Source organism: Meleagris gallopavo, chromosome 2, assembly GCF_905368555.1.
Source record: "Meleagris gallopavo chromosome 2, MGAL_WU_HG_1.1, whole genome shotgun sequence".
In the NCBI taxonomy this organism is placed as follows: domain Eukaryota; kingdom Metazoa; phylum Chordata; class Aves; order Galliformes; family Phasianidae; genus Meleagris; species Meleagris gallopavo.
The window spans coordinates 16,627,467-16,651,450 of NC_139405.1; the positions used below are offsets into that span (position 1 = coordinate 16,627,467).

General features: G+C 41.2%; 1 protein-coding gene across 3 annotated transcripts; it reads right to left on the bottom strand.

Moving 5' to 3' along the window:
* Positions 1-278: 278 nt before the first annotated feature.
* EPHX1 (epoxide hydrolase 1) lies at positions 279-18,913 on the bottom strand. Of its 3 annotated transcripts, none has more exons than XM_085219145.1 (9): positions 18,629-18,913; positions 12,199-12,383; positions 10,070-10,250; positions 7,744-7,971; positions 6,984-7,113; positions 5,969-6,183; positions 3,474-3,582; positions 2,447-2,572; positions 279-1,330 (listed from the first exon to the last, which is right to left on the bottom strand). In XM_085219145.1, exons 2-9 carry the CDS (start codon positions 12,376-12,378, stop codon positions 1,105-1,107), a joined length of 1,395 nt encoding a protein of 464 aa, XP_085075271.1. In that variant the 5' UTR covers positions 12,379-12,383; positions 18,629-18,913; the 3' UTR covers positions 279-1,104. The 3 variants fall into 3 exon arrangements, with proteins under 3 accessions (XP_085075271.1, XP_003203868.2, XP_010704963.2); XM_003203820.5 differs by lacking the exon at positions 18,629-18,913 and adding an exon at positions 15,552-15,705; XM_010706661.4 differs by lacking the exon at positions 18,629-18,913 and adding an exon at positions 15,274-15,382.
* Positions 18,914-23,984: the final 5,071 nt, after the last annotated feature.

Below are 23,984 nucleotides of genomic sequence, written 5' to 3' on the forward strand. Positions count from 1 at the left end.
GAGAACAAAACCATTCTGAAATCACTCATCTGCTTAAGAGTGCTTGAAGCTCAGCTGCACTCACTGGGGATTGTTTTAAGTAAAGATACTCAGCCCTTCAAATTCAATTTTCTTGTAACTGTTTGCCTTCAACCTGATCTCTGTAACAGATACAATACAGAATCAATAGTTTCTAATTTGACATTTAGTTTTGCTGTCACTAAGCAAAATCTCACCTGTTCAAAGACATAACACAAATGTTTCTGTGTAAATGTTATTCAAAATTTAAAGCGAGTTCCTTTTAATTTCAAGTTAATCATTGTTTTATTCTTTAATATGAGATGCTTACAATACCCTGTAGAAGCAGTGCAAAGATACTCTGCCTTGAACTTGTCCAGGGCTTTTACATGTACATTTTAGTTAAGAGCAGAAATTCAATGCAGAGGTAGCTTGGCGTATCCTTGCTCCTCCTCCTGGTTCAAGCTATGGGAGCCGATGTGGCTCATGCACTCAGCTGATGCTTCAGCTGCTCCTCACACATTGTTTTCCTGGGAGAGCCCGGTGCAGGGGAGTGGAGCTTTCTTGCAGCCAGAAAGCTGCTTAACAGCACAAGCTGTAAGAGAAAGGCAGCCAGCTGGCTGGCTTACTGGGCACTGTAGATCAATGCTGATTAATGGATGCAGTTAGGTCTTGTTAGGCTGTTCCCCATTGTTTATGTGAGGAATCTCTCACATACACCAACTCAATTTTTACTGCTGTCATGGAGAAAAGCTGTTAGTAACAATTAAACTGAGCATAATTAGTGGGAAGGTCTATTTTTCAATTTCTATGTATGAGGCAGTAGTGTTACAGAATAGATTTTAGAAGTCTCTGCTGAGAGGGAGAAAATAACCAAGCAACCTTCATGCTATGTTCTTAGCCTAGCTGCTAAGAAAATTTAAAACATTTTAAAATAAGCAGATTTAAGTTTCCAAAGCTGTATTTTATCTAGCTATCCTGCATTTTTCTTGCTGTCCTCTCACATCTGGTTGAGAGTGAGATCTAATTACACTCATTACAGTAGACTTACTAAGGCTGGTACATGTGCTAAGCTATAAGCAATTACCCTCCTTTTCCTAAGGGGAGTTACTTTCTTTTCTTTGTCCAGAGTTGCTCTTTCTCTACTTTCCCAACAAACTGCAGAATATCTTCAGCAAGAAGTTCAGGTTCCTCCAATGCTGCAAAGTGGCCACCTCGAGGCATGAAATGGAAGGAAACTATGTTGGTGTATTTCTTCTGGGCCCAAGCCTGGGGTGTGTGCATGAGTTCATTAGGAAAGGAGGCAATGCCAGTAGGTACTTGTACTGTGAGCCTGAGAGAGAAGAGAGAATAATTTTATCTTTCAAACACTTCACTGAGCAAGAAATGGAAAGTCCCTTGGAAATGCTGTTCTTCAACAGTCAGGCAGACCTACTAGGCAATTAAAGCTGACTTCAGGTCTTGAATTTGAATACTAGACAACACTCCTGTTTCTCAGGGGGAAAATGCCAAAAGACTAACTTTTTGCATACAGCTGATACAGGTGGCAGTTTTGTAAGGGATCCATGACAGAGCAGTTAGAAGCATGGAAACTGAGATCTCCAGGAGGCAGTGAGTATAAAGTTTCCTCATGCTGCAATCAGGGCTCAAGAGTAATGTATAGAGGGAAAAGCAAATTGACAAGGGCTGAAAAGAAATTTACAGCAAATTACAACTAGGACATGTTGAGCCTGTCAGGACAGTGGAAGGGTTTGAGGAGAAGAACCTGAATGGTGGCTGCAAGGTGAAGGTGAGAAGAGGGAAAGCAATAACAGTAAATCTGGACTAGCTCAGAGAAAAAATTTCTTACTATGAGATTTTGTCCTGTAAAGAGTACTCCCGTAGACAGCTCTTGCTTTTAACTGGCATGAATGTGCTCTACAGAATATTTTCTACACGAGGAAGTAAAGAGAAGCAACTGCATTTGAAGGGAAAAGTACCTTAAAGTGGAAGTGTCCATGCTTGTTATAAACAGAGTAATATGTGTTTGCTTGTTATAAACAGAGTAATATGTGTTGAGGGCCTAAATATCCCATACACGTGAGCTGCTTTGTCTGACAAAGATTTTAAGATTCAGACAGAAGAGGATGCCTACTCTTACGTAGGTTCTTGAGATTCCTTCCTCTAGGCATGTAGAAGTTCTGTATAGCTCATCTCATGTAGGCAGAACTGGAACAGGATACTGCCCACAGTGCAGCCACAGCAGCTTCAAGAACTGTTCAAGAACTGAGTCAGCTTCCTGGGAGAATCATTTCACAGCTAAATAAATACCATAGCAGTGCTGTGGTTGCACATACCTCAGGGCAGGTTTACCTCTGTATTCATGAACTTGCAGCAAACACAAGACACAAGCAACTTATCTGCAAACACAGAATTAAGTTCAAAATTTTTAAAGAAAAAAAGCACTTACTTTTCATGTTTCTGTGTGCCTATTCCTTTCTGAATATTTTCTTTGTAGAAACGCATTGAGGAGACAATGCAGCCCGACACCCAGTAGATCATGATGTTGGTGAGAAGATCATCCAGGTTAAACTTCCTGAACAGGTAACCCCAGATATTTCTTAGTTACTAAGTAGTGCAAAATAGTATTTAGTTATAAGGACTTCACTTTGGTTTTGTTGAAAGAACTGTTTAACTCATTAAGATTAAAAAAAAAAAAAAAAAAGAAGAGAGGAAGTGTGTTAACTTCCCCCTTCCTGTCAGTGGCCAAATGAACATGTTAAAGGCTTTCAAACACAAACTGGAAAGTGAAATTTTAACTTGTACAAGGAAGATAGACTCCAGCATAGCTGTCTATACTGTCCAAGTTGGGAGAATAGAAGCAGCAGAGTCCATAAAGCAGATTGCGCTATTATTCATAATTTAAAACGCTACCATAAGCTTTCAGTACAGGAATTGCAGTTACTCCAACATATGCAATAATTAGTGCATATTCAATATCAAGTTGTAAGCTGTTTGCAGCGAAAACATTCTATTCAAATTCATTTTCATGAATTGGACCCTTTTGTAAAATTGCTGTTTTGTTCAATTCCTGCTAAGTACCTCAGTAATTTTCAAACGGAACTTCAACTACCTCATATTTTTACCTCAGAGTAAGTGTGATCTCTTATTAGCAAACTGTACATAGATGAAGCAATACTGATTAATTTAAAGCAAGTTCACAGAACAGTTAAGTATTAATATTAAAGTGAAATGTGAGTTCTGTTTTTGAGCATCCTAGATCAGGTTAACTTTACATTTGTCTGTCCCAACACTGTACTTCCACTTAAGTCAGTTTTCATTCTACAGAAGCTGGGGGATGTATCTCTTTGTAGGAGATCAAACTGGGAAGTTTGCACTGCACCATTTGTAGTCTCTGCAAGCTCCTTATGAGATGTGACAGACATTCATTTAGCTTTGACTTGAGGCTTAATCACCTCATCCAAAATAGCACTTACCTCTCAAGTCCTCCATCTTCTAAGTCACGGAATTCTGAATCGGTCCACACAGAAAATTTCTCCAAGATGTATGCAGCCAGTCCTACAGGAGAGTCATTCAAACCACAGCCTGAAAAGGAGGAGGGAAATTTAACTAAAAATGAGATGTTCTACTGCTGTTCTCAAACTGTTTTAGATTCTGCCCACTGTAGTACAGGAGAAATAACTTCACAAAGCTATTCCAGCACCTATGTTCCTAAATAAATAGCTCTGACTTGTTCTATTAATCTATTGTTGAATCATTAACACAGTACGTGCAAGTCAGCAGACTCCAAATTAACTCATACTGAATGTTTTTAAACTGATGCAACAGTATTGGAATTTCTGCTGGTTTTTATTTTTTATTTTTTCTTTTCTTTGTAAGCTAATAAGATTAAGCAGATGTGCCATGCAGGGTTTGCTATCATTAATCTGGAAGTTTAGCACGTATTAAACAGTTCTACAGGGCCAAATCCCACATGCCTACACACGACCAGAAGAATTTACACCATTGTGTAACAGCAAAAACTTTTTAAGGATTATTAGAAAGTAATTAAAGAAGAACAAGGCTTTGTTAAAAGGCCCACCTTCCACACTAGCAAAAGCAAAGTGCCTTAATGTAGAACAAGTCTTAATATAACTTTTACAATTGTTTTGTTTGGATTGAACAAAACACACATGTAATTTGAACTTTATTAATAAATCCTAGTGCCATGAAACAGGGACTATAAACTGTTCAAGCTGCTTAGAAAAAGGTTTTCCTGAGATATGGCAGTATATTTGAAGTTCCACCTGTGCAACCTAGCTGTGCTGTAAGACAACTAACACTACAGCTAGCACAACTTTATCCTATTTAAATGTGTTAGTTGAGTTTCAGTTAACAAACAAGTAACACTTGAAGTAGATAGATACTAAGTGATCCAAAAAGCTGATTTAGCATGCAGAATTGCACAAGCAATATACTTCTCACATACTTCACTTTGACGGGAACAAAGAAGAGTGCATCAGTTTACACATAGATAGAATTTACATTGATCCTCACAATACTGTGAATACAGGCACTGCCTCTTCAATCATCTGAAAACGAACTCACACTTCGTGCAAGTCAGTATAAAACCAGATTCATGCAGGCCAGTCTGATCAAAAGCCAACTCAGAAACAGCCAACATAACAGTATCAGCTAAAAGTCAGAAATGACTTCCCTGCTTAGGACAGCTCTATGTCATACCATGTACCACCAGAATACTCAGGAGGACCTTGGCAGCCTCCCTGGCTGGGCTTCTCTCAGCTCCTTTCAGCTTCCTTCTCCTGGGTATCATTTTCCCAGGAAGTCTTCCCCTCTGCTCTTCCCCCTCTCTTCACTGTGCTCAGAATTACTCCTGCTTCAGCTCTCAGAACATGAACTTTCTGCTGGTTCCCAATCTGTACAGTCCACACAGTCTGCTGTGGCAGACCACAGATCGCAGCTAGGGACCAGAAAACCACAAGAGAGAGGGCCCACCTGTGACTAGGTACCTGCCAGCTTCCTCGTCTTTTCTTACAGCAAACAAGGAATTAGAGACTGATAACTTTTGGAAATCACAAATCAAAGCAAGCCAAATTATGTTAAATCCATAAAACTGTTATTTTGCCAACATTTTTAGAATATACCCGTTTCTGTAGCTAAGTTTATGGAAGGACATTGAGAAATAGTTTCTACAGCTCTGTTTTTATTAAAACCTGTAGTGAGTGAATCCTGCTGCACTAGAATAAAATACATTTAGTATTCTTGACTCTGTTTTTCAATTCAGCTGCAAAAGATGCTTTTAAAATAGAAACACTTAATAATTAAAACAGTTAAGCAATCTGAGTGATTAGCAGAACATTCATAGAGATACACATTTTGTTTTCTTGAAAGCCTGCAAGTGATTCATAGCAATAAGTAAGAACCAAATTTGATTTTACCTTTCAGGTATTATGTATGTCTATAAATAAACTAGCTTGCGTGCTGAAACAGCTACAAGGTTTTTGGAGTTTACATCTTTTGACTGTGATTGATTCTCTGTAAAGAAACTCTTGTTCTCAGCATAGCTGCATTTGTAATACAATTACAGTCCCCAGTGGCAGCAGATGTGGAAAAGTATTATGCCATTTTTATTTATGAAAACTGAAAATGAGTTCAGTGGCACTTGGAGGATGCTCGCTTTTGATGTACAGATGTATCCTTTTGTATGTAAAAGTGAGCTTAATACTAGATACCCATCTACCATACAATGGCTTGGGCTGAGAGCCATTCCAAAGACCATCTCGTTCCAACCCCCCCTCCTAGTCTGTTACGACTTGCATGCATGCAGAAGAACCACCTGCTGTTTAAAACCTCTAACATTCCTACTTCAATTTCTGTGAAAAACACTCATCTTCTGCGTATTTCAGCAAGGTGTTCTGTTTGTATGACATTACAGCTAAAATTAAATAAATATTTTTGTTTATTTCTTTACCAACAGTGTCAGGTCTTGTAGCCTGTATGTGAGCATAGCCAGACTCCGTCAAGATCTTGTAGAGCCCTTTTTTCAAGAAGGGAAACATCCGCCTGACGTCTTCCTCATGGAAACCAAAGAGCCCTGGAAGGTAGCGGCCCAGCAGAATGGAGAGCAGGTGGGTGAACCCCATGTTTGTAACTGAGGCTAGGTTTAAATGAAGACCTTTCAGATGACTAAAAATAAAAATAGAAAAAGCCCCCGCAAATTACTGAAATAAAATATGATTCAAAATTGTTAATTGTGAAATATAACAATATAATAGTATTTTATGATGCTTTGATAGATATAAATGTTGTTAGGTGTTATATTACTAATCTATAACCTATATAAAATAGGTTACGTATATAAATGTACATATATAAAAATTTACACTTAAAATATACGGAAATGGGAATCCTTTAATTCCAGTCTCCCTATTACATCATTGCTCATGACCTTAGTTGTACTTTGTAATGTTGCTTTTTACACAACAAGTCAAAGCGGTAGCTGCCAGTGGTCAGCATACAAACCCAGCTACTAAGCCCCAAATCCTCCTATTGGTATAAGTACTCATACCATTCCATTCCCTCTGGGACCATCACAAAGCTACTGCACAACTGTTTGTGCTGGGGTACAGTTCTGGATCACTGCTTTGCGTAGAGCACTGAGGAGGAAAACGACACAGTATTCGCTTGTTTAAGGACTTGGTTTGGAATAGTCAAGTCACACAGAATCACAGAATTGTAGGGGGTGGAAAGGACCTCTGGAGATCAACCCTCCTCCCAGATAAAGCAGATTCCCCTGCAGTGGGTCACATAGGAAAGTATTGAGGTGGGTCTTGAATATCTCCAGGGAAGGAGACTCCACAACATCTCCGGGCAGCCTGTTCCCATGCTCTATCATTCTCACTGTAAAGTCCGTGAGCAATAGCTATTTAAAGAATAAAATAGCTTTAAACACCAGTCATGGAGCAGTGTATCAAATGAGTACTCACTTGGGGGCTATCTGGGCCAGATTGGTGCAGATGAGCCAGCCCCAGTCACCACCTTGTGCGTAGAACTCATGGAATCCCAGTCTGAGCATCAGTTCATAAAATACAGAAGCAGCGCTTACAGAATCAAAGCCTGCAATAAAAAAAAAAAAATATTGCATTAATTTTGCATTAATTTCAGCTGCACTTCTGAATGTACAGCATTTGCTCTCCCTGTCATGACAACAGTCAAATTCCTAAAAAGATACAAGTCCATTTTTCCTCACCTGTCTGACAGTATATGGAAGCCCTTGTCACACTGGGTGAGGTCCAGAGGAGGAAGCCTAGCCTTCACTACAGACTCCCTTAATCCCACCTATTCTCCATGCATTTGGCCCACTAAGGGGTTGCTGGACTCCTTCTAAACCACAGTCATATTCTAGCTGAACCCTGTCAGAGACACTTGGCATTGCCTAGGAAATGTGTTTCCCTTTTGCCTCTGTGAGAAGAGTCTTATCTTAATGATAGCTAGAAACTGTCTTATTCATGAGTTTTCACTTCATAACCTTGTGTAGTCCTTTCTAAATGATCTATATATTACTCCTGAATCTAATTAATGGTGACACCTAAAGTCTCACTCATCTCTCTCTCTCCATGTGACATGTGAAATCTTTGCTTCTACATTAGGAAAACAAGAAGAGACAGAAGTTACCATCTGCCAGTAGAAGCTGTCTCGCTACGAGTCTGGACTTTTGTTAGTTCAGTTTCTTCTTATACATCTTACCTTTTTTGTGAGGTGCTTCTGAGAAGCCATATCCAGGGATAGAGGGGCAAATGACTTCAAATACATGTTCACTGCTGAGGCCGTGGCTGGCAGGATCCGTCAGGAGAGGAATAATTTTGTAAAATTCATAAAATGAGCCAGGCCAACCATGAACCATTAACAATGGCTTTGCAGACTGGCCCTCAGGCAAATGAGGAGGCTTTACATGAACAAAGTGTATATCAATGCCTGAAAAAAAAAAAAAGAAAAAGAAAAAAAAAAAGAACATGCCTAAGTTTGCTATGACACTGAAACTAATTACACACAGATTCTGAATAAATCTTTTTTTTTTTTTTTTTTTTAATGTGCATGCAAGTACCCTGCACCGCTCTGGATCCATGTTATCCAAGGAGTTTAAAGCACTTTATAATATACAGTTAAGCATGACAACACCTAAATGAGGTTGTTATCTTTCTCTTTTAAAATAAATTGGAAAAATAAGACACAGAAGTGAAGCAATCTACCACTGCTAACACTAATTTAAAAGCAGACGAGACGATTGCATCATCTAGACCAAGAGCCCTTAAATTTTACCCAAATATCCATATATGGCACCAGCTAGGCTTCAGTTAGTCACAGATTTTTCTTCCTCAAAGGCATACAATTGCAACTTGAAGGCAGCAAGAGATAAGGAATCCATCATAAGCAGCAGCTGTTTCTTTGGGGGCATTAATCACTTTCCTTATTTTATCCGTGCCTGACTTCTCATTTCAACATGTCTAGCTTCTTTCTCCAGCCACTGATCTTTTAATGTTAGAGCAAAAGGAATTTTAAAAGCCATCACTATGCATTCTCTGTCTGGAGGCCTGTGATCAAGTCACACTTCTTAACTTTTGATGAACTAACTAACCTGAATCAAGGATTTGAAAAAACATGTTGCTAAGAGTTGAAGAGTTCAACTTCTTGATTCCATTCTACCTTTTATCCAAGCCTTTCAGTATATTTTTGATAAATCAAAATAGAAGATTATGTTTTTGTACCAGCCTGGTCATTGTAAAGCAAGAAGGTAAAAACTGCAGTTCTATTTTTTTCCCACGATCCTTACAATGTACTGGTGGATTTTGCAAAGTGTTGCATTAGGACCTACAGAGTTAACTGCTTTTCTTCAAATCCATTCAGGGCTCTGCTTTCCAGGAAACAATTATTTGCTCTCAGTGGAGCCTGAATACTTCATTTTATAATGTATTTAAGCACATTTCACTTGCATCAACTCCACTTCATCCCAGCCTCTCTCACTGGCTGAGAATCCCCCTCCTTTACAATTCTGTGGATTTCTGCATTCTCTGAAAAACATTCAATGGATTACAAAAGCTAAGGATCCAGTAGTATTCGACGTCTGATCTTGTCTTTTCATGGCAATCACTCTTAATGTTCAAATCTCTCTTCTTGTTGCTATACACATGGCATTGTTCTTAACTTCTTTTCCCTTTCTCGTCTCAGGTGGTACTTCTTTTCCCTCCTTTTTTTGGTCACAAATTTATTTTAAATATTACAGTTAACTGCCCCATTTCAAATAATGTGCATTCAGGGGGGCAAGTAAAAATAATATTGCATAATCTCAAGCGTGAATTTTACAGTTGCATAAAACAACTGTCTGCTTTGCCTAAATCCATAGCTGTATCACCACATCACCCAAGTACATCCCTAACTGAAGTATTTAAAACATCCAGTTTGACCAAGCTCCAATAATAACAGACCTTAACTGAATGGCTTCTTTCAAAATGTGTCTGTTTTGAATGAAAAGACAAAGCAGTCACTTGGACCTGGCAACACATCAACTCTAAAGGAAAGACATTCTGCCTTCCAAGGTCTATGAGAGCATGAAATGGTGCAGCAGGGCACGTTGGCCCTGCCAGGCAGTGATAAACATGATCAGCCAGCACACTCAGCTGATGATGCTGCCAGACTGACAGCATCACCGTGATGGCAGCAGCTGGGGAGCTGCATGGAACAAGAGGTAGCATCTGTGGGTATTTTTGCATGATTGCATGCAAATCAGAGAACATTGCTACATCTCAAGATGCAAATCCATTTCCAAATGCTTGTGCTTGGCTCTCTTTAACACCAGTGGACAACCCATCCATGCACAGGGAAATTCTGTTTGTCCTAAGAGGTTTCAGTTACAATGAGGTAGTTTCTCACTTCTGCTGTAACAGTGGCAAGGATCAACGTTATGGCAGCCACAGAGGGAAGGCTCATGCAACATGGCCAAGAGCATTCTTACACTGAGATCCCTGTAAATGAGATTATGCATTACTGTTTATTTTTAAGGAAAAAAGCCAGATACCTTGAATCTTAGTTTTGAAGTGTGGATACTTGTTGAGAACTTCAACTTGTTTCTTCCAGTTGAACTGGTTTTTCCAGTAGGAAACAACCTTCCTGAGACACGCCAAGTTAATCCCATAATGGAAGAAACTGTCCTCCAGTGGCTCAGTGAATCTAGCCTGGTCAAGTCTTCTAAATAAGTCCTACAGGGAAAAGAAAAGAAGGGAGAGATGTTAGAAGCACTTGTGTCTGCTGTCTTATGCTCTACTGTGTACGGTTTCTAATCATTCCCAAGTGGAAGAAGAACAATGTCTGAATAATGTCTCCAGTGATGACTGTGCCTTTCACCCATGCTCCATCACTTTTTTTCACTCCTTGTTCTCCTCCAGATGCACTCTGTTCCTCTTCCAGTTATAGCTGTTCTTAACACCTTCACTTTCTTTAGCAGCACTGGCTAATCTGTCTGCCAAGCTGATAGCCACAGAGGATAGAACCCAAAAAGCAATACTGCATTATGAAGAAGCTTGCTTATGCAATTCACCTCCATATCGTATTATTACTGTTTTTGTGATTTTTTTTTGTGTTTTTTTTTTTGCCAGCTGAATACAAGATAAGGCACTTTACAAACCAATTACCAAAAGTATCAAATTAACCTCACAATGTAAGTTGTCTTGCCTTTTCATAGTGAGTTATTCCCGAGACTACCTTTGAGCTCAGTCTCACAGAGAATGCAGTGAATGCTCATTGCTCTCCTTCCCAGACCAAGCTGCTGGTCTCCTTCACTGTGAAACACTTAGGATTTCACACAGTTAAAGAGTTGGTGAAACTAAACTGGAGTGAATGCTTCCAAATCATGTGAGGTCACTACTGCACTTCACGGTCATGGGGAATGCTGCCAATACTGCAAATTCAGTCCAAAATCACTCAGCAGGGAAGGACAGCCAAGAGCCCCTTCTTCCTGAAGCAGAACCACAGAATAGTTGAGAACTGGAAATCCTACCCTGCTCAGGTCTCTGTGGAGCTTAAACTTAAGCAGCACTTTCCAATAAGGACAACTCACACTCACTAAGACAAGTTAGGTGTATGTGCTGGCTCATGCCCCACACTGAACAGGCAGATATTAGTACATAAGTTTGGTGTTATGTTTTGTTTTTTTTTGGCAATTAACACATGTACAGAAAATATGGATTTTTAAATGAAGCCTTTAACACATTTTGATGTACAAGTTTTTTTCTCCACACTCAACATTCAGAAAAAAAAAATTGTAACTTAGTATAATTCCTAGCTTACATAAGAATGTATTTGAAAACAGTTTGTTACTAATAGATTATGTTGCAATAGCTATTATAAAACCAAATAATGCATATCACTAAAATCCTAAAGTTATAAATTATGTAGCTTTATGTCTGCAGTATAAAGGGAAGATGTACTGGAAATGAGTGTCCACTGCTATTACTAAGGAAGACAACAAAGTCCTAAAAAATCCAGGCCTAACTGAGAAAATAGTGATCTAGGGACCCATTGTAAATGAATAATATGAGCAGTCCCAGAAGTATCATTTGAATGATTACTCCATAGAGATCTATGAAATTGTGCATTTCCTGACAAGCACTCACAATCAAGGCCTTGTTATCTAGCAAATTCTGCAAAGCACGTATTTACTGTAATTAACACTGTAATACTGTTGACCCAAGTAGATCATAAATTACAGAATTAGCATCCAAGGCAGCTGCAAACATGAGGCACTCAAGAAAATGAGATATAATTATTCTTTTTTTTTTCTTTCAAAAGCAAAGATATTCTTTGTATTCTGGTCTACACAATCAAGCAGAGGAAGGTGCACAAAGAGGAACACAGCTGAGTAATCTGTAATATGATTTTCATGTTTATTAGGCCTTCCAGAGGAGGCTTATTTACTAGCAATCTTGAGACAGACAGCTGAAAACAAAATAATGTAGCAGAATGTGAAATCTGTCTATCTCTCTCAATCTTCTGAAATACTGGGAAGTCCCTTCCCCCAAACCCCCCCACACTAGTCAGTCATTTTCACAAATATTTCACATTGGTTCAATGTAAAAAATACTTCCAGCAAGGCCTGTATTTATTTGGCCATTTCTGACTTCTTTTTCCCCAGTACAGAGATTCGCTTACACTCAGCTCTTCTTCTGTAGTTTCCACCTTGAATGGCCTAATTGTTGCATCTTCTTCAGTGTCAGGCTTCTGTCCCTTTCCCCACCATCCCTCTTTGAATGGGAGCGTCTCTTCTTTCTTTTTGGAAGCTAAGAAGTAGATGATGATTGCCCCCAGAATCAGGAATATCTCCAGCAGCATAATGCCTGCAAGAGAAGAACAGAACTGATGAGCCCCAACAGGTAACTCAGAGACATGTGATGTACTTGGTTAAGACTGTAAAGGTTTACTCGCTTTCTAAGATAGGATTTGGTCTACATGTTTACAAGATGTTCTGTCAGTCTCAGGATATCAACACTTCTGTAAGATTTCAGAAATAGGATGTTTTAACCTACATAGCTCAACTGGGAAAGAATTAAGCATTTTACATAAATGAAACTTAGTAAAAATAAGAGTTAAAGCAGATCAGGAGAATATACGGCTTGGTAATTAAGCAGTCCTCTGATTAAACACACTTCCTCATTGGCTATTGATTGCTGCTGGACTTCTTCAATAGCAAAGGGAGTGACTGTGGCTGTAACTCAAGTTCAGAGCATCCTAAGTAGAGCATCTCTTCAGTAAAGCTCATATTAAAAAAAAAGAGAAAAAGAAAAAGAAAAAGAAAAAGAAAAAGAAAAAGAAAAAGAAAAAGAAAAAGAAAAAGGAAAAGGAAAAGGAAAAGGAAAAGGAAAAGGAAAAGGAAAAGAAAAAGTGTATGCAGAATGAGAAGCAAGAACACGAGGGCAGCCACCTTTATCTCCCCATCACTCTGGAGGAGGGGAAGTATTTGCATAACCCTTGAAGGGCAAAGAGTGGAAGGGCCTTCCCTTTCTTTCTCCTCCTGAATGTTTTTGAAAAGAAAACAAAAGACCACAGACATGCACTCCAGCTCTAGAACACCCCTCCACAGGCAATAAAGTTCTTTCGAGGTGAAAAACAACCTGATCTTGTGGCAACAGATGCATTACCTGCCTGCAGAGCTGCTGTGCCTTAGTCAAACAGAATATTGTTTAAAAAAAATTAATTTTGAATATATTTGAACTTCTTCATGCTGCAAATAGGAAAAAAAATGGTTACTCATTCTCTTCAACAATTAATATTTTCAAGCATCCCTTTAAGTACAAGAAATGTTTGCTGGGGAACACTGGTGTCATCTTCTTAGTGTATAATTTTAAAGATGTCGTGATTCAAGCACTCATACACTGAGGAACTGATAAAATATTAAGTACTTCAAAACTTCCATAGAGCAGGCATTGTTTAAGGATGGCACTGAGCAGCACACATTATCTCCAGACTTGAGAGGTTTTGTTGGTTTTATTGCTGCTATGTGAAATAATTTGATGCTCTGGAATTGCTCAAATAGTAAACAGAACAGAGCAATCGTATTCCTGGGTCAAAATAAGAAACTGTAGCAAAAGTTACTCAAGTTCACATGTAACAGGGGTAAGGGTGACTTTATCTTGTAAGTGCCTTTATATGACATGTTCACTTAAGTTGAACTTTCTGAAGGTTGACATATAATAAATAAGGCAATTAGATGGATAAAAGCATTGAAAGAAGCACCCAATAAAACGTTTGTAGAGAAGTCAGGCCCTATGCAGATAGGACAGCAAGCTACAAAAATGTATCACTTACACACACAACTGCTACAGCCATGGAAGTGACCTAATATTCCCAAATCCTCAAGAGCCAGATAAATTAGAATGATTGGCACTGGAAGAACTTGATCTATTTGCTTCGTGGGTCCTTCCGTACTATCTGTAATTTGAGAAAGTGCTACTTTTCCTCTGCCACGTACAAGGCAAGTCTCTATGTGATTCCACTATACTTGAACCACGGATTATCCCAGAATTAAAGAGCACAATTACATTTTACTGCGGAACAGAACTCGAGGGGCTTTTAGAAACTTCAAAGCACTTTACACAGAAATAATAACTACCATGGCATTTAGTAGATAGGATTTCTCCTGCTACGTATTCACAGAGAACAGCAATTTCCCCCAAATCATGACACAACTCCTGCCATATCTAGACTACAAAGGTTTGCCAGCAAAGCTATGAAAACACCACATATGAAAGGAAATATCTTGCACTCAAACACTGCGCAATTCGGCTACCATAGCTTGAATAATGTGCAGTACTTACACCTCTGAATGGTGCTATTAAGCCATATCAGTAGAAAGCAGCAAGGGCATAGGTGAAGCAAGAGCTCTAAGAGACCATACTGCTTTCAGACACAGACCAGAGGTTATTGTGATTATTGCTAATAACATTTTTGCTCTGAGGTTGGTTTACTAGCAAATTGTGAGGTGGCTCAGAGCACTTAGCACACTACGACACTGACGGATACAGGATTTATTGATTAATAATTACTCAGCAGGAGAAATAATGGCTCCATTTACAGATGATGTTTCAGTTTATTTTTGTTCTGTTACATAACCCCCCATTAGGTTTTACTGAACATGTTCCCCTCTGCCACAGCATCTCTGTTTACAGATCGATTTGCCCAGAGAGCAGCAATTACAGGTGACTTTTCCCAGCAGATGTGGAAAGAAGAACCACTGAAGGACTTCATGAACTCACAGCACCTCTAACAGAGTCTCTTCACACTGACAAGCTAAAAGGGACAAAGCCATGTGTTTCGTCTTCAGCCTGTTGTCCTACCATATTTGGGCACCCCATTTTGGCACTTCATAACACCAGAATCAAGGAAAAAAATGAGGACATTTGTATAAGAAAAGCTTCCTGCTTATGTGGTTTATGGAGCATGATGACAAACTTCAGAATAGCCAAGCAATGCAGGAACTGCTTTGCATTCAACTGATAACATCTCCCGAGTGAGCACAAAACGATACATTAACATTGTAGGAAAAGAAGAGCGGTAGGCAGCGGGTGAAATAAAGCGTCCCACGCAAGAAAGCAAATCAAAGACAGGAAATACACATCCAGGAGAGTTTCTGCTTTGTCTTGATAAGAAATTTAACATTTACATTTTTATTGCCACAGGGAGGTGGCATACAGTAATACCTCCAAAACAACAGGAAGAGGTGATACAAACCCATTCCACAATCTTTTTCTAGATTGTTCGCAGCTGGGAGTTCTGCAGTCCAGCAGGAACCTAAGACCTAAGGAGAGGCCTACAAACAAGGAAGGAGGTCACCTCCCCAAGAATGGGAGCCCTGCTGTCCCCTTGGGACAGGGCGGCTGGGCATCACACAGGAATGGGACTGCAGGTGACGACAGAGCTGGGGCTATGCCTCCAGCACCACTGAGTGCTATGCAGAGGAACACCCAGCATCTGCGGCAGTGCGGCACGGCTCCCTAGCAGTTACCCACCTGCTTTGCCCTTTGGACAGCAACAACCATCAACAGAAGGCTGGTTTAAGGTTCTGAATGCACCACTCAGAGCTTTTGCTTGCGAGTTAGTTTGCTGCACCTCATTCTGGAAGAGTATTTGAGTACCTTTATAACACATTCCCACCTATTCTGCCATCCTATGATAGCCAAGCAGCATGAACTTTTCAGCACTGCACTGAAATCTGATAGGCAGGGAGACTCGAGCCTAGATAAGCATGAAGTAAAAGTATTATGGGACTAAGTTCACTGTTAGCCAATTTGCCTCACCCAGAGAAGGTGTATTTATACAACCACTGCCTGGTCAAAGCTCATCTCATAATTTAAGAATTTAGTATGCAGTATTTTAAGAGGAATGAGCTCACTTTACAAGAACACATATTGAAGCAACATTACTTGCTCTTTCAAATCCATACCCAATGTATTCCTATGTGCTACTTTAACACACGTCTTGTTTATCTCAGTTTTTTTATTTTGCTTCTATGATGTTTGAATAACCCCATTTCCTCCAAAGAGTCAAAAATCCCAAATAAAACAACAACTACAGGTTGCATAAACACACAGTGGCAGAATCTGCCCCAGGCTGTCTGTGCTGCGTGTTACTGTAACCAAATGCCTGAATGGTGGGCATGATTTGGGGGAAAGATCATCTGTTTCTCTGTGTCTGAAGACTGCTAAAGGATTCTTAAATCAGCATGGTTCTGTTAGAAAAATGAAGGCCAAAAGAACTGTTTAAACTTCCATAGTAGCATTTGACAGCTACAACGTTAAGGTTGGCAAACACAAAGGTTCTGTGCAATTTATCCTATCTAGCGATTCCAACAAGAAAAGCAAACAAGAAAAATATAATTTACACACATGAAAAGAAGTGACAGCAGCCTGGCACACGGCTCGGGGTGAACGCAGCTGGAAGCTGGGTCTCCCAGATAGGCATCTCTCAAATCCAGCTAAACAAGTCGAGGATATCATGCCAGTAAAAAGTTTTTCAGGCCGTTCATAGCCACTGTCCAGCCAGTTAAATGACACCGTTCAATGAAATCGACACTAAAGTACATCTTGAGCTTTACTTCAACATTTAATTTCTAATGTGAAAAAAGAAATGATGAATAGCACATTGTTCTATTTTGCCTTCTAGCAATAATGAGCTTAACCACCTCTTTGTATGCCAACATCTGCATTTTACAGATGGGAATGGAAAAATGTGCACATGAACTAAGAGAGTTTGGTATAAACAGATAAGGAAATGAGATTGAGGTAATTGTTCCTCAGATCTTAAACTAAGCTCAGGCTCTATTTTTAGCTTCACCAAATTCTCCAGTGCTAAATATTCAAAGGCTGCCTCCCTCCCTTGCAATGATATTGCCAACACTTTGCCCAGCCTGACCTCCAGGTCAGATGCAGATTCATCCTGCACAGCTGCTGCTATGGCACAGAACATGTCCTGCTGCTTACAGTGGGATTTTACAGAGTAATTCTCTTAAGATTCCTCCATTAAATCAGAGAGATCTTCATTAACTAGCAGCTTTACAAGCTTTTTGTATTAGCGCTGCAAGGAAACTGTTATTAAAACCTTTAATTACTAACACATGCAGAACTGACATGCACGCGGGGGTGCCTAGCAGAGGAAAAAGAGTGCCAGCAGTTAGAAATGTTGTACTCCAAAGTACATCAGAACAAAGGACATGATGATCTTTCACTTAAAAGAAGGTTTAGAGGCGGAAATGACAAATAAAAGACTGACAGGAGATGTTTCTGGCAATCTGTAAGGCAATGAAACGAAGTGCACATTGTAAATTCAATGAGGATCATGACTCCAAGCAGAAAGGGATAGCACGAAAGACAATATGAATGAAAATGTATCAGAGATTTAAAACAAGAATATTTTTCTTAAATAATTGTGACTATGGAAACAGGAAGAGACCAAAACTTGTAATCTCTCTATGAAGACTTTATTCTCAAAGAGAAAAGGAACTTTAGATGATGATGAGAGGAACAGATGGTAGTCATCATTTTCTGTCAAATACTGCAACACCAAAAGGATGTGCCAGTGTAAACATGTAATGAGAACAATTCTTCCTTCTTCATCTCTCCCTTAATAATAACTAAATATTTGAGTTCTCTTTGGATTTGAGGGCTTCATTCAGAAGTGCACTACCTGTACCCACCACATCAGAGCACTTAATGCTGAAAATGAAGTAGCCGAGAGGACTGGTCCTGCAATCATGCTTTAGTTTGGATTCTTAACATAAAGCCACGTAATCTGACGGAAAGATCTACGAGGCAGCAGAGTATGTTTAGTGTGCAGATGTGGTGGGCAGCTAGGACCTACAGAACAAGCTGACAGAGCAATAACTAAGTACCTTCAAGGCAGAAATGAAAATAAAACATCTACTGCATCTACCAACAGAGCAATCCGCACGGAAGCGTTCCAGCAGGCAGAAAGCATTCAGTCAGTAACACTGCTTCAATATCCATAGCGGGTGATAATAACGCTGCTCTAAAACAAAACCAAACTCCAAACAGAATGCAGAGGATGTCCACATCTTTACACCAGCTGCCCACCTGGCTGTGCAGACTGTGACCAACCACTCAAGCAAATGTCATTTCAGAAGCAGAATTTTGTTAACGCTTTACCCTTTACATAGAGGTCCATTTGCACACACAACAGCTCTTTTAATTAAAATAACGTGTTCAGAGGAGGAATCCGGAATTTTTTCAGTAGTAATTTTCAGAAAGAGAAAAAAAAACAAAACGTATTTCAGCCTTAATTACAAGCAGACCGGAGCTCTTCGGAGAGAAAGACTGCACTGCTTTCCAAACGCCTTTTCTTTGGGGACTTGCACACTAATTAGAGCTCCGTTTGCCACGTTTGGAGCAGCACCGCAGCGCTGAACAGAGCGCCCCGACATCCCGCTCCTGCTGCTTCCTTCGCGAGGAGTTCCCTTTTCTCTCGGCTCTTCAACAGGGACGGCCGGCAGCGCGGCGCAGCGCCCGCCGCTCGGAGGGCACCCCGCGGCCCCCCGCCGCCAACCCGGCCCCCGCCCGCCCTCCCGCGCTACCTGCCGCGGCCGGATCGCGCCTCGCCTCGCCGATCGCCTGCTCCCCCCGCGCCAGGCCGGGCCGGTGGCGCGGTGCCGCGAACCGCCGGGAAATGTAGTTCTGCGGCGGGGGGCCGGGCCGCTGCGAGAGCGAGAGACGATGTGCGGTGGGGGCGGCCCTACCGGCCTCGGGCCCCTCCTGCGCGGGTCGCGTTCGACGTCGAGCCAAAACCGCGTGCTGCGGGGCAGCGGGCCCGCCGGGCTCCGAAACGCGGGCAGCCGAGGATTCAACCCGGCAAACGATTTGCTGCTGCGCTGCGGAATCGGCACGGGCAAGTAGCGAGAGATCGCAGGTGAGCTGCCCGTGTCTTCACAGACAGAGCCGCCGGCCCGTGCAGCGCTGTGCAGGGCTGGCTTACACGCATTCCGACTCCTCCACCCCCCGAGCTGCTGCGCTGTGCAGAACAACTGTGAATTAAATGGATGGAGAGCACGGAGAACGCCTGCTTCTTCCCCAGGCCTCTTCTCCAAGGCATTATGTACTCTAGCTAGGTGTCCCTGTTCATTCAGTCTATTTCATCCAGTTGGACTAGATGGCCTTCAAGGGTTCCCATCCAGCTCCAACGGTTCTATGATTCAGTGTCATCTGAACTTGGTTAAAGAGATCAGAGTGAGCCTCAGAAGAGCAAGCTGCAGCCACTATTGCCAGTAGTGTAAAATCATAGTCATAGATTCACCAAGGTTGGAAAAGACCTACAAGACCATCCAGTCTAACCACCTATCACCAATAGTTCTCACTAAACCATGTCCCTCAACACATTGTCTAACTGTTCCTTGAACACCTCCAGGGCTGGTGGCTCCCTACAGAGGGACAGTTACTTCCCCACTCCTGCTGGCCACACTATTTCTGATGCAAGCCAGGATGCCATAGGCCTTCTTGGCCACCTGGGCACACTGCTAGCTCAAGTTCAGCTGAGCATCAACCAACACCCTCAGGTCCATTTCCTCTACACAGTCTTCCAGTCACTCTACCCTAAGCCTGTAGCATTGCCTGGGATTGTTGGGGTCAAAGTTCAGGATCCGGCATTTGGTGTTGTCGAAGTTCATTCTATTGGTCTCAGCCCAGCGATCCAGCCTGTCCAGATCAAGTAAGAGCAAAGCAAGCAGCTTACACTCGTTTTTGGCTCTTAGAGGTCATGCCATTCCATCTCAGGTTTCATCTATCACTTTTGTTTTTTTAAGAGCTGGTATTTGTTAACAGCCAACAAAAAATAGAGGAGGGGAATGGCCATGGTAGACACTTACAGGACCAGCAGTGAGTGAAACTGCATAGAACCCTGAGGAAGGACCATATAAACAAGAAGAAACTGAGAACCACACATGTGGTTAGAGAACAGCTTTTTTATTTTACAATATATGGAATCACAGAAAATTGTAGGGGTTGGAAGGGACCTCTGAAGATCTTCGAGTCTCTACAACCATCTGGGCAGCCTGTTCCCATGCTCTTTCACTCTCAGAATAAAGAAGTTTGTTCATATGGAACATACAACAAATGTGACAATACAGAATCTCCCTCTATTGAAGCTCAGATTTGAGAACAAAATCATTATTAAATCCACAAGTAGGAGAAAGTGAAGATGCAACTGCAGAACAATCCTCTTCCCAAAGAAAAGTCACCATAGTCAACTACGAGAAGAAAATAAGATGAATTAGCCTTATAGATATAAAGAGCAAGATTAAGTTTAAAACAGATGGAAAAGAAGAAAAAAAGAGTCCAAAAGGAAGTTTAATAAGAGAAGTTGGAAGAATGAGGAAGGAAAACCTTTTTTCTGATCCTGAAATCAAAGAGCCCCATCTCTCTAAGTGATAGAACAAGAGGTAGTGGCCTTCAGTTACACCAGGGGAAGTTCGTGTTGGATATTAGGAGACGTTTCTTCTCAGACAGTAGCACAGGCTGCCCAGGGAGGTGGTGGAGACACCATCCCTGGAGGGGTTAAAGAAACGTAGAGATATGGCATTGAGGGAAGTCGGTTAGTAGGGGAACTGATAGATCATGGCTTGAAATGGTGATTGAGCACCTGGAGAAGAGGTGTGGCTGGCCTAGGAATCACAGGCTAAGTGTTTGCACCTGTGCTCCCCATGTAACCAGAAGGGGTGGGCCCAGGGTGGCTCATGTAAGGGCTGCCACTAAGGAAGCATCTCTTGGACCTGGGCTGCTTCCTGAGGAGGTGTGCTGTGTGGTGAGAGAGCCCCATCACAGCTGGGTGAGTTCAACTCTTCTTTGCGTCTATGATTATTGGTATACCTGCAAGTACTTTGCCTTGTGTTCCTAATGACCTGTTAGAAGTGATATTGCTTCTTTGTGAGTAGAATGTTAGTTATGGGGGATGTGGGTTGTTGGTTTTACACAATCTTAGTGAGCTTTTTCAGCCTTTGTGATTCTATCAGTGAAATGGTACCCTGTAGATGTTGTGGTGTTTGAATGCGTTATTGTGAGGAGCCATCTGGGTGCAGTCAGGAGGTACCTTAAAAACATTCTGTTTTGGAGTAGCTGTGCATTGGGCAGCTACTATTGATGTTGCATATGCTTTCCTACATGCTGTTCACTCTTAATCCCAACAATCAGCATTTTAAGAGTTACCACACAGTTCTGTGAATCTGTGGGATATTGCTTTACCTTGTAGCACATGTTCAGTTCTGGATGTTCCATCTGAGAGGCTTCTAGAGGCCCTGAGTGAGAACCTACACTTTTTGGTTCTGTACTACTAAGTACTGTCTATATGAACTAGAACAACATGAAAATATATTCAGTTACTGACAGTTTTCCAGTTAAATATGTAAAATCTACATTGTAGAGCATTTAATGGACAAATGTAAGGTTTTTACAAGCAGGCTAGGGAGATAACAGAATATAAGTAATAGAGGTTCTGTGGTGGTCTAAGCCAATCTAACTGCTGGCTCTTCTCTTCCAATCACTCTTCTCAGCCCTCCTGAGAGCCTCCAAGCCCAGACTTTCCTTTCCCCAAGCACTCATCTGACCTTTGGTGATGCTCTGTCAGCACACAAATCAGGCAGAATACCGTAATAGCAGGTCTCCAGACTAAGGAGCTTTTTGATGTATTGGTAAACAGAAAGGGTTCAGCCAAAGCTCTGAGGTGTGCCAGAAACTGTGTGATAGAGATGACAGGAATCAGCAGCCAGCTGTTACATTGACCTAGGCTAGTGTGGAGTCCTGGTCTTGTCATGTTGTTCAGATGACATGGAGCACTGCTGCAGTGGTTAGGGAGCTGTTTGGAAAGCAGCTGTTTGCTCTCATGGAAACACTGAAAACGTGGTTGGTTGGCTGCATGTTTAAGTGCAGTCACCTGTTATGTAGCTCTGCTGTGTGAGAAGCATACATAAGGCTTCTCTCTGAGCGTAAGCCCAGGTGAATCTCATTTATTTCTTTGGCTACTGCCCTCAGCTATTGGGTAGCACTGCCATGGGAAACTTGTCATGAAACAAAGAAAAGCAACCAAGCATTTGAGGCCAGGCTGGATGGGGCTGTGAGCAACCTGGTCTAGAGGGGAATATCCCTGCCTATAGCAGGGCGTTGGAACGAGGTGTGGTCTTAAAGGTCCCTTCCAACACAAACCATTCTATGAACCAATTGTTAAATGCTCACTGAGAAGGTCGACTCCCTCCTTGTTCTCCGATTTTAAAAGGTATTTTATAGCAATTTAAAGTAAGACATCAACTTTTGCACTGATATGCCTGAAGCATTAATTCATCCTCCTATCTGCTGACTCCTTAAAGGAAAAGATATCTTTGGGAGGTAGCTTCTCTAAGGCTTGCTCAAAACTTGCCAGAGCTCATTTGTTAGTGCCCTGAGGCAAGCCTTTCATCTTTCAGTCACATAATGACAAGAGAACTGTATTTTACATGGCTCTATTTACATGCATCAGCAACCCCTTAAAATATGTATTTTTTTACTAGCCAGTGTGAGCAGTGACTTCTCATTGCTCACTACCAGTCAGCAAGTATTTCAATAGGTTTCCAGAAAGCTCAACTCCCCTAAGAAACTGGTGTTTGAAATCTTGCTGTAAACACACGCAATGCTCAGGAGGATTCTTCTCAGTATCAGCAGAATAGACTGGGCCTTTTATGGAGATACCACTTCTAGACAACAGATGAATGCAGTGTGCTAGCACAACTTCAAAGGAGAAAGCAACAAACCAAACCTCTCCCAGGCCTTTCAGCATGACTAATATTTTAAGTTCTAGCAAAAAGACTGAGAATCACCACAAAAAAGCAGACAGAAAAATGAGTGCAGAATCAAAAATCCCTTCAAAGCTGGTCTTGATTTAAATAGAAAACAGTTTCATGAATGCCATCAATTGCAGTATAAGAGAAATTGTATTCTTAGTTTTCTAATACCCAAATTCCCTGCATCAGGGGCTGCCCTTATGGGGGGGCACTCCCAGGCTGAGCACACAGGCTCTGGCTGGGAGCCTGGCCAGCTCTTGAACCAAGAGCCTTCAGAGATGGCACTAATGACTTGAGATGTTTTTAGAATAGCAGAAAGTCTTTGTTCCCATCAGGGGACTGACTCCAAGAGCAAACACCTGTGACTAAGTGACTAACTGAGGCACAATGTAAGGGGGGAAAAAATGCATATTCACTAGAAACAAAGACAATGTACAAAAATAACAACTGCACTTGCATGAAGGTAACTAACTCTATCACATTGTGACTGTGTTTTTACAGTTCCCACAGACTTGTATTATGTGGTCCAATTTAAGCCCACGTTCTCCTGCCAGCTTCTGGTCTGTTACAGCAGCCAGAGAGCCTACACCAACTGTCAGGGATTAGTGGACTACCACGCTTTGTGTTCTGCTGAGTAACTGTTCTCTTCCTGAAATACTGTGGTATCATTCTCTTATAAATGCACCACTTCTACAGACTAAAAAGGCCACATCTACCTACAGCACATGGTAATTCCTCCCAATAAAAAGCTGGGGAGGCTTATCTGGAAGTCAGTCTGAAGAGTATTTGCTGTAAAAGTAACAACAGATGAAAGGTGTTATGTCATCTCCAGCACAAAGATGATTTAACTCTTGCCTGGATTGAAATACCTTTCAAGGCCTGTGTGAAAGATAATGCAGCTGTTTGCTTACAAAGATTTTTATCTTGAGTCATGCAGCACCTATCTTTAAAGTGGTATCAAGTTCTCAGAATAGATACCTCATCTCTTGGAAGTGACATCACTATTAACTTAAGCAAAAATTAGATGTGGAGCACAGACTAGATTTAAAAAAAACAACAACAACAACAAAAAAAAAAAACCAAGGTAGTGGATATCTTTCTTAATGGATCTTCACAAGAAGGCTTCCTAAAT

What these genes read in the sequence shown, in the direction of transcription:
- EPHX1 (XM_003203820.5), bottom strand. Translation starts at nt 15,690, where the DNA reads ATGTGTTATAAAGGTACTCAAATACTCTTCCAGAATGAGGTGCAGCAA. An exon ending in CTGTCCAAAGGGCAAAGCAG is followed by an intron (nt 12,384 to 15,551) that starts GTGGGTAACTGC and finishes CTTCTCTTGCAG; the next exon opens with GCATTATGCTGCTGGAGATA. An exon ending in CTTCAAAACTAAGATTCAAG is followed by an intron (nt 7,972 to 10,069) that starts GTATCTGGCTTT and finishes TTTTTTTTTCAG; the next exon opens with GCATTGATATACACTTTGTT.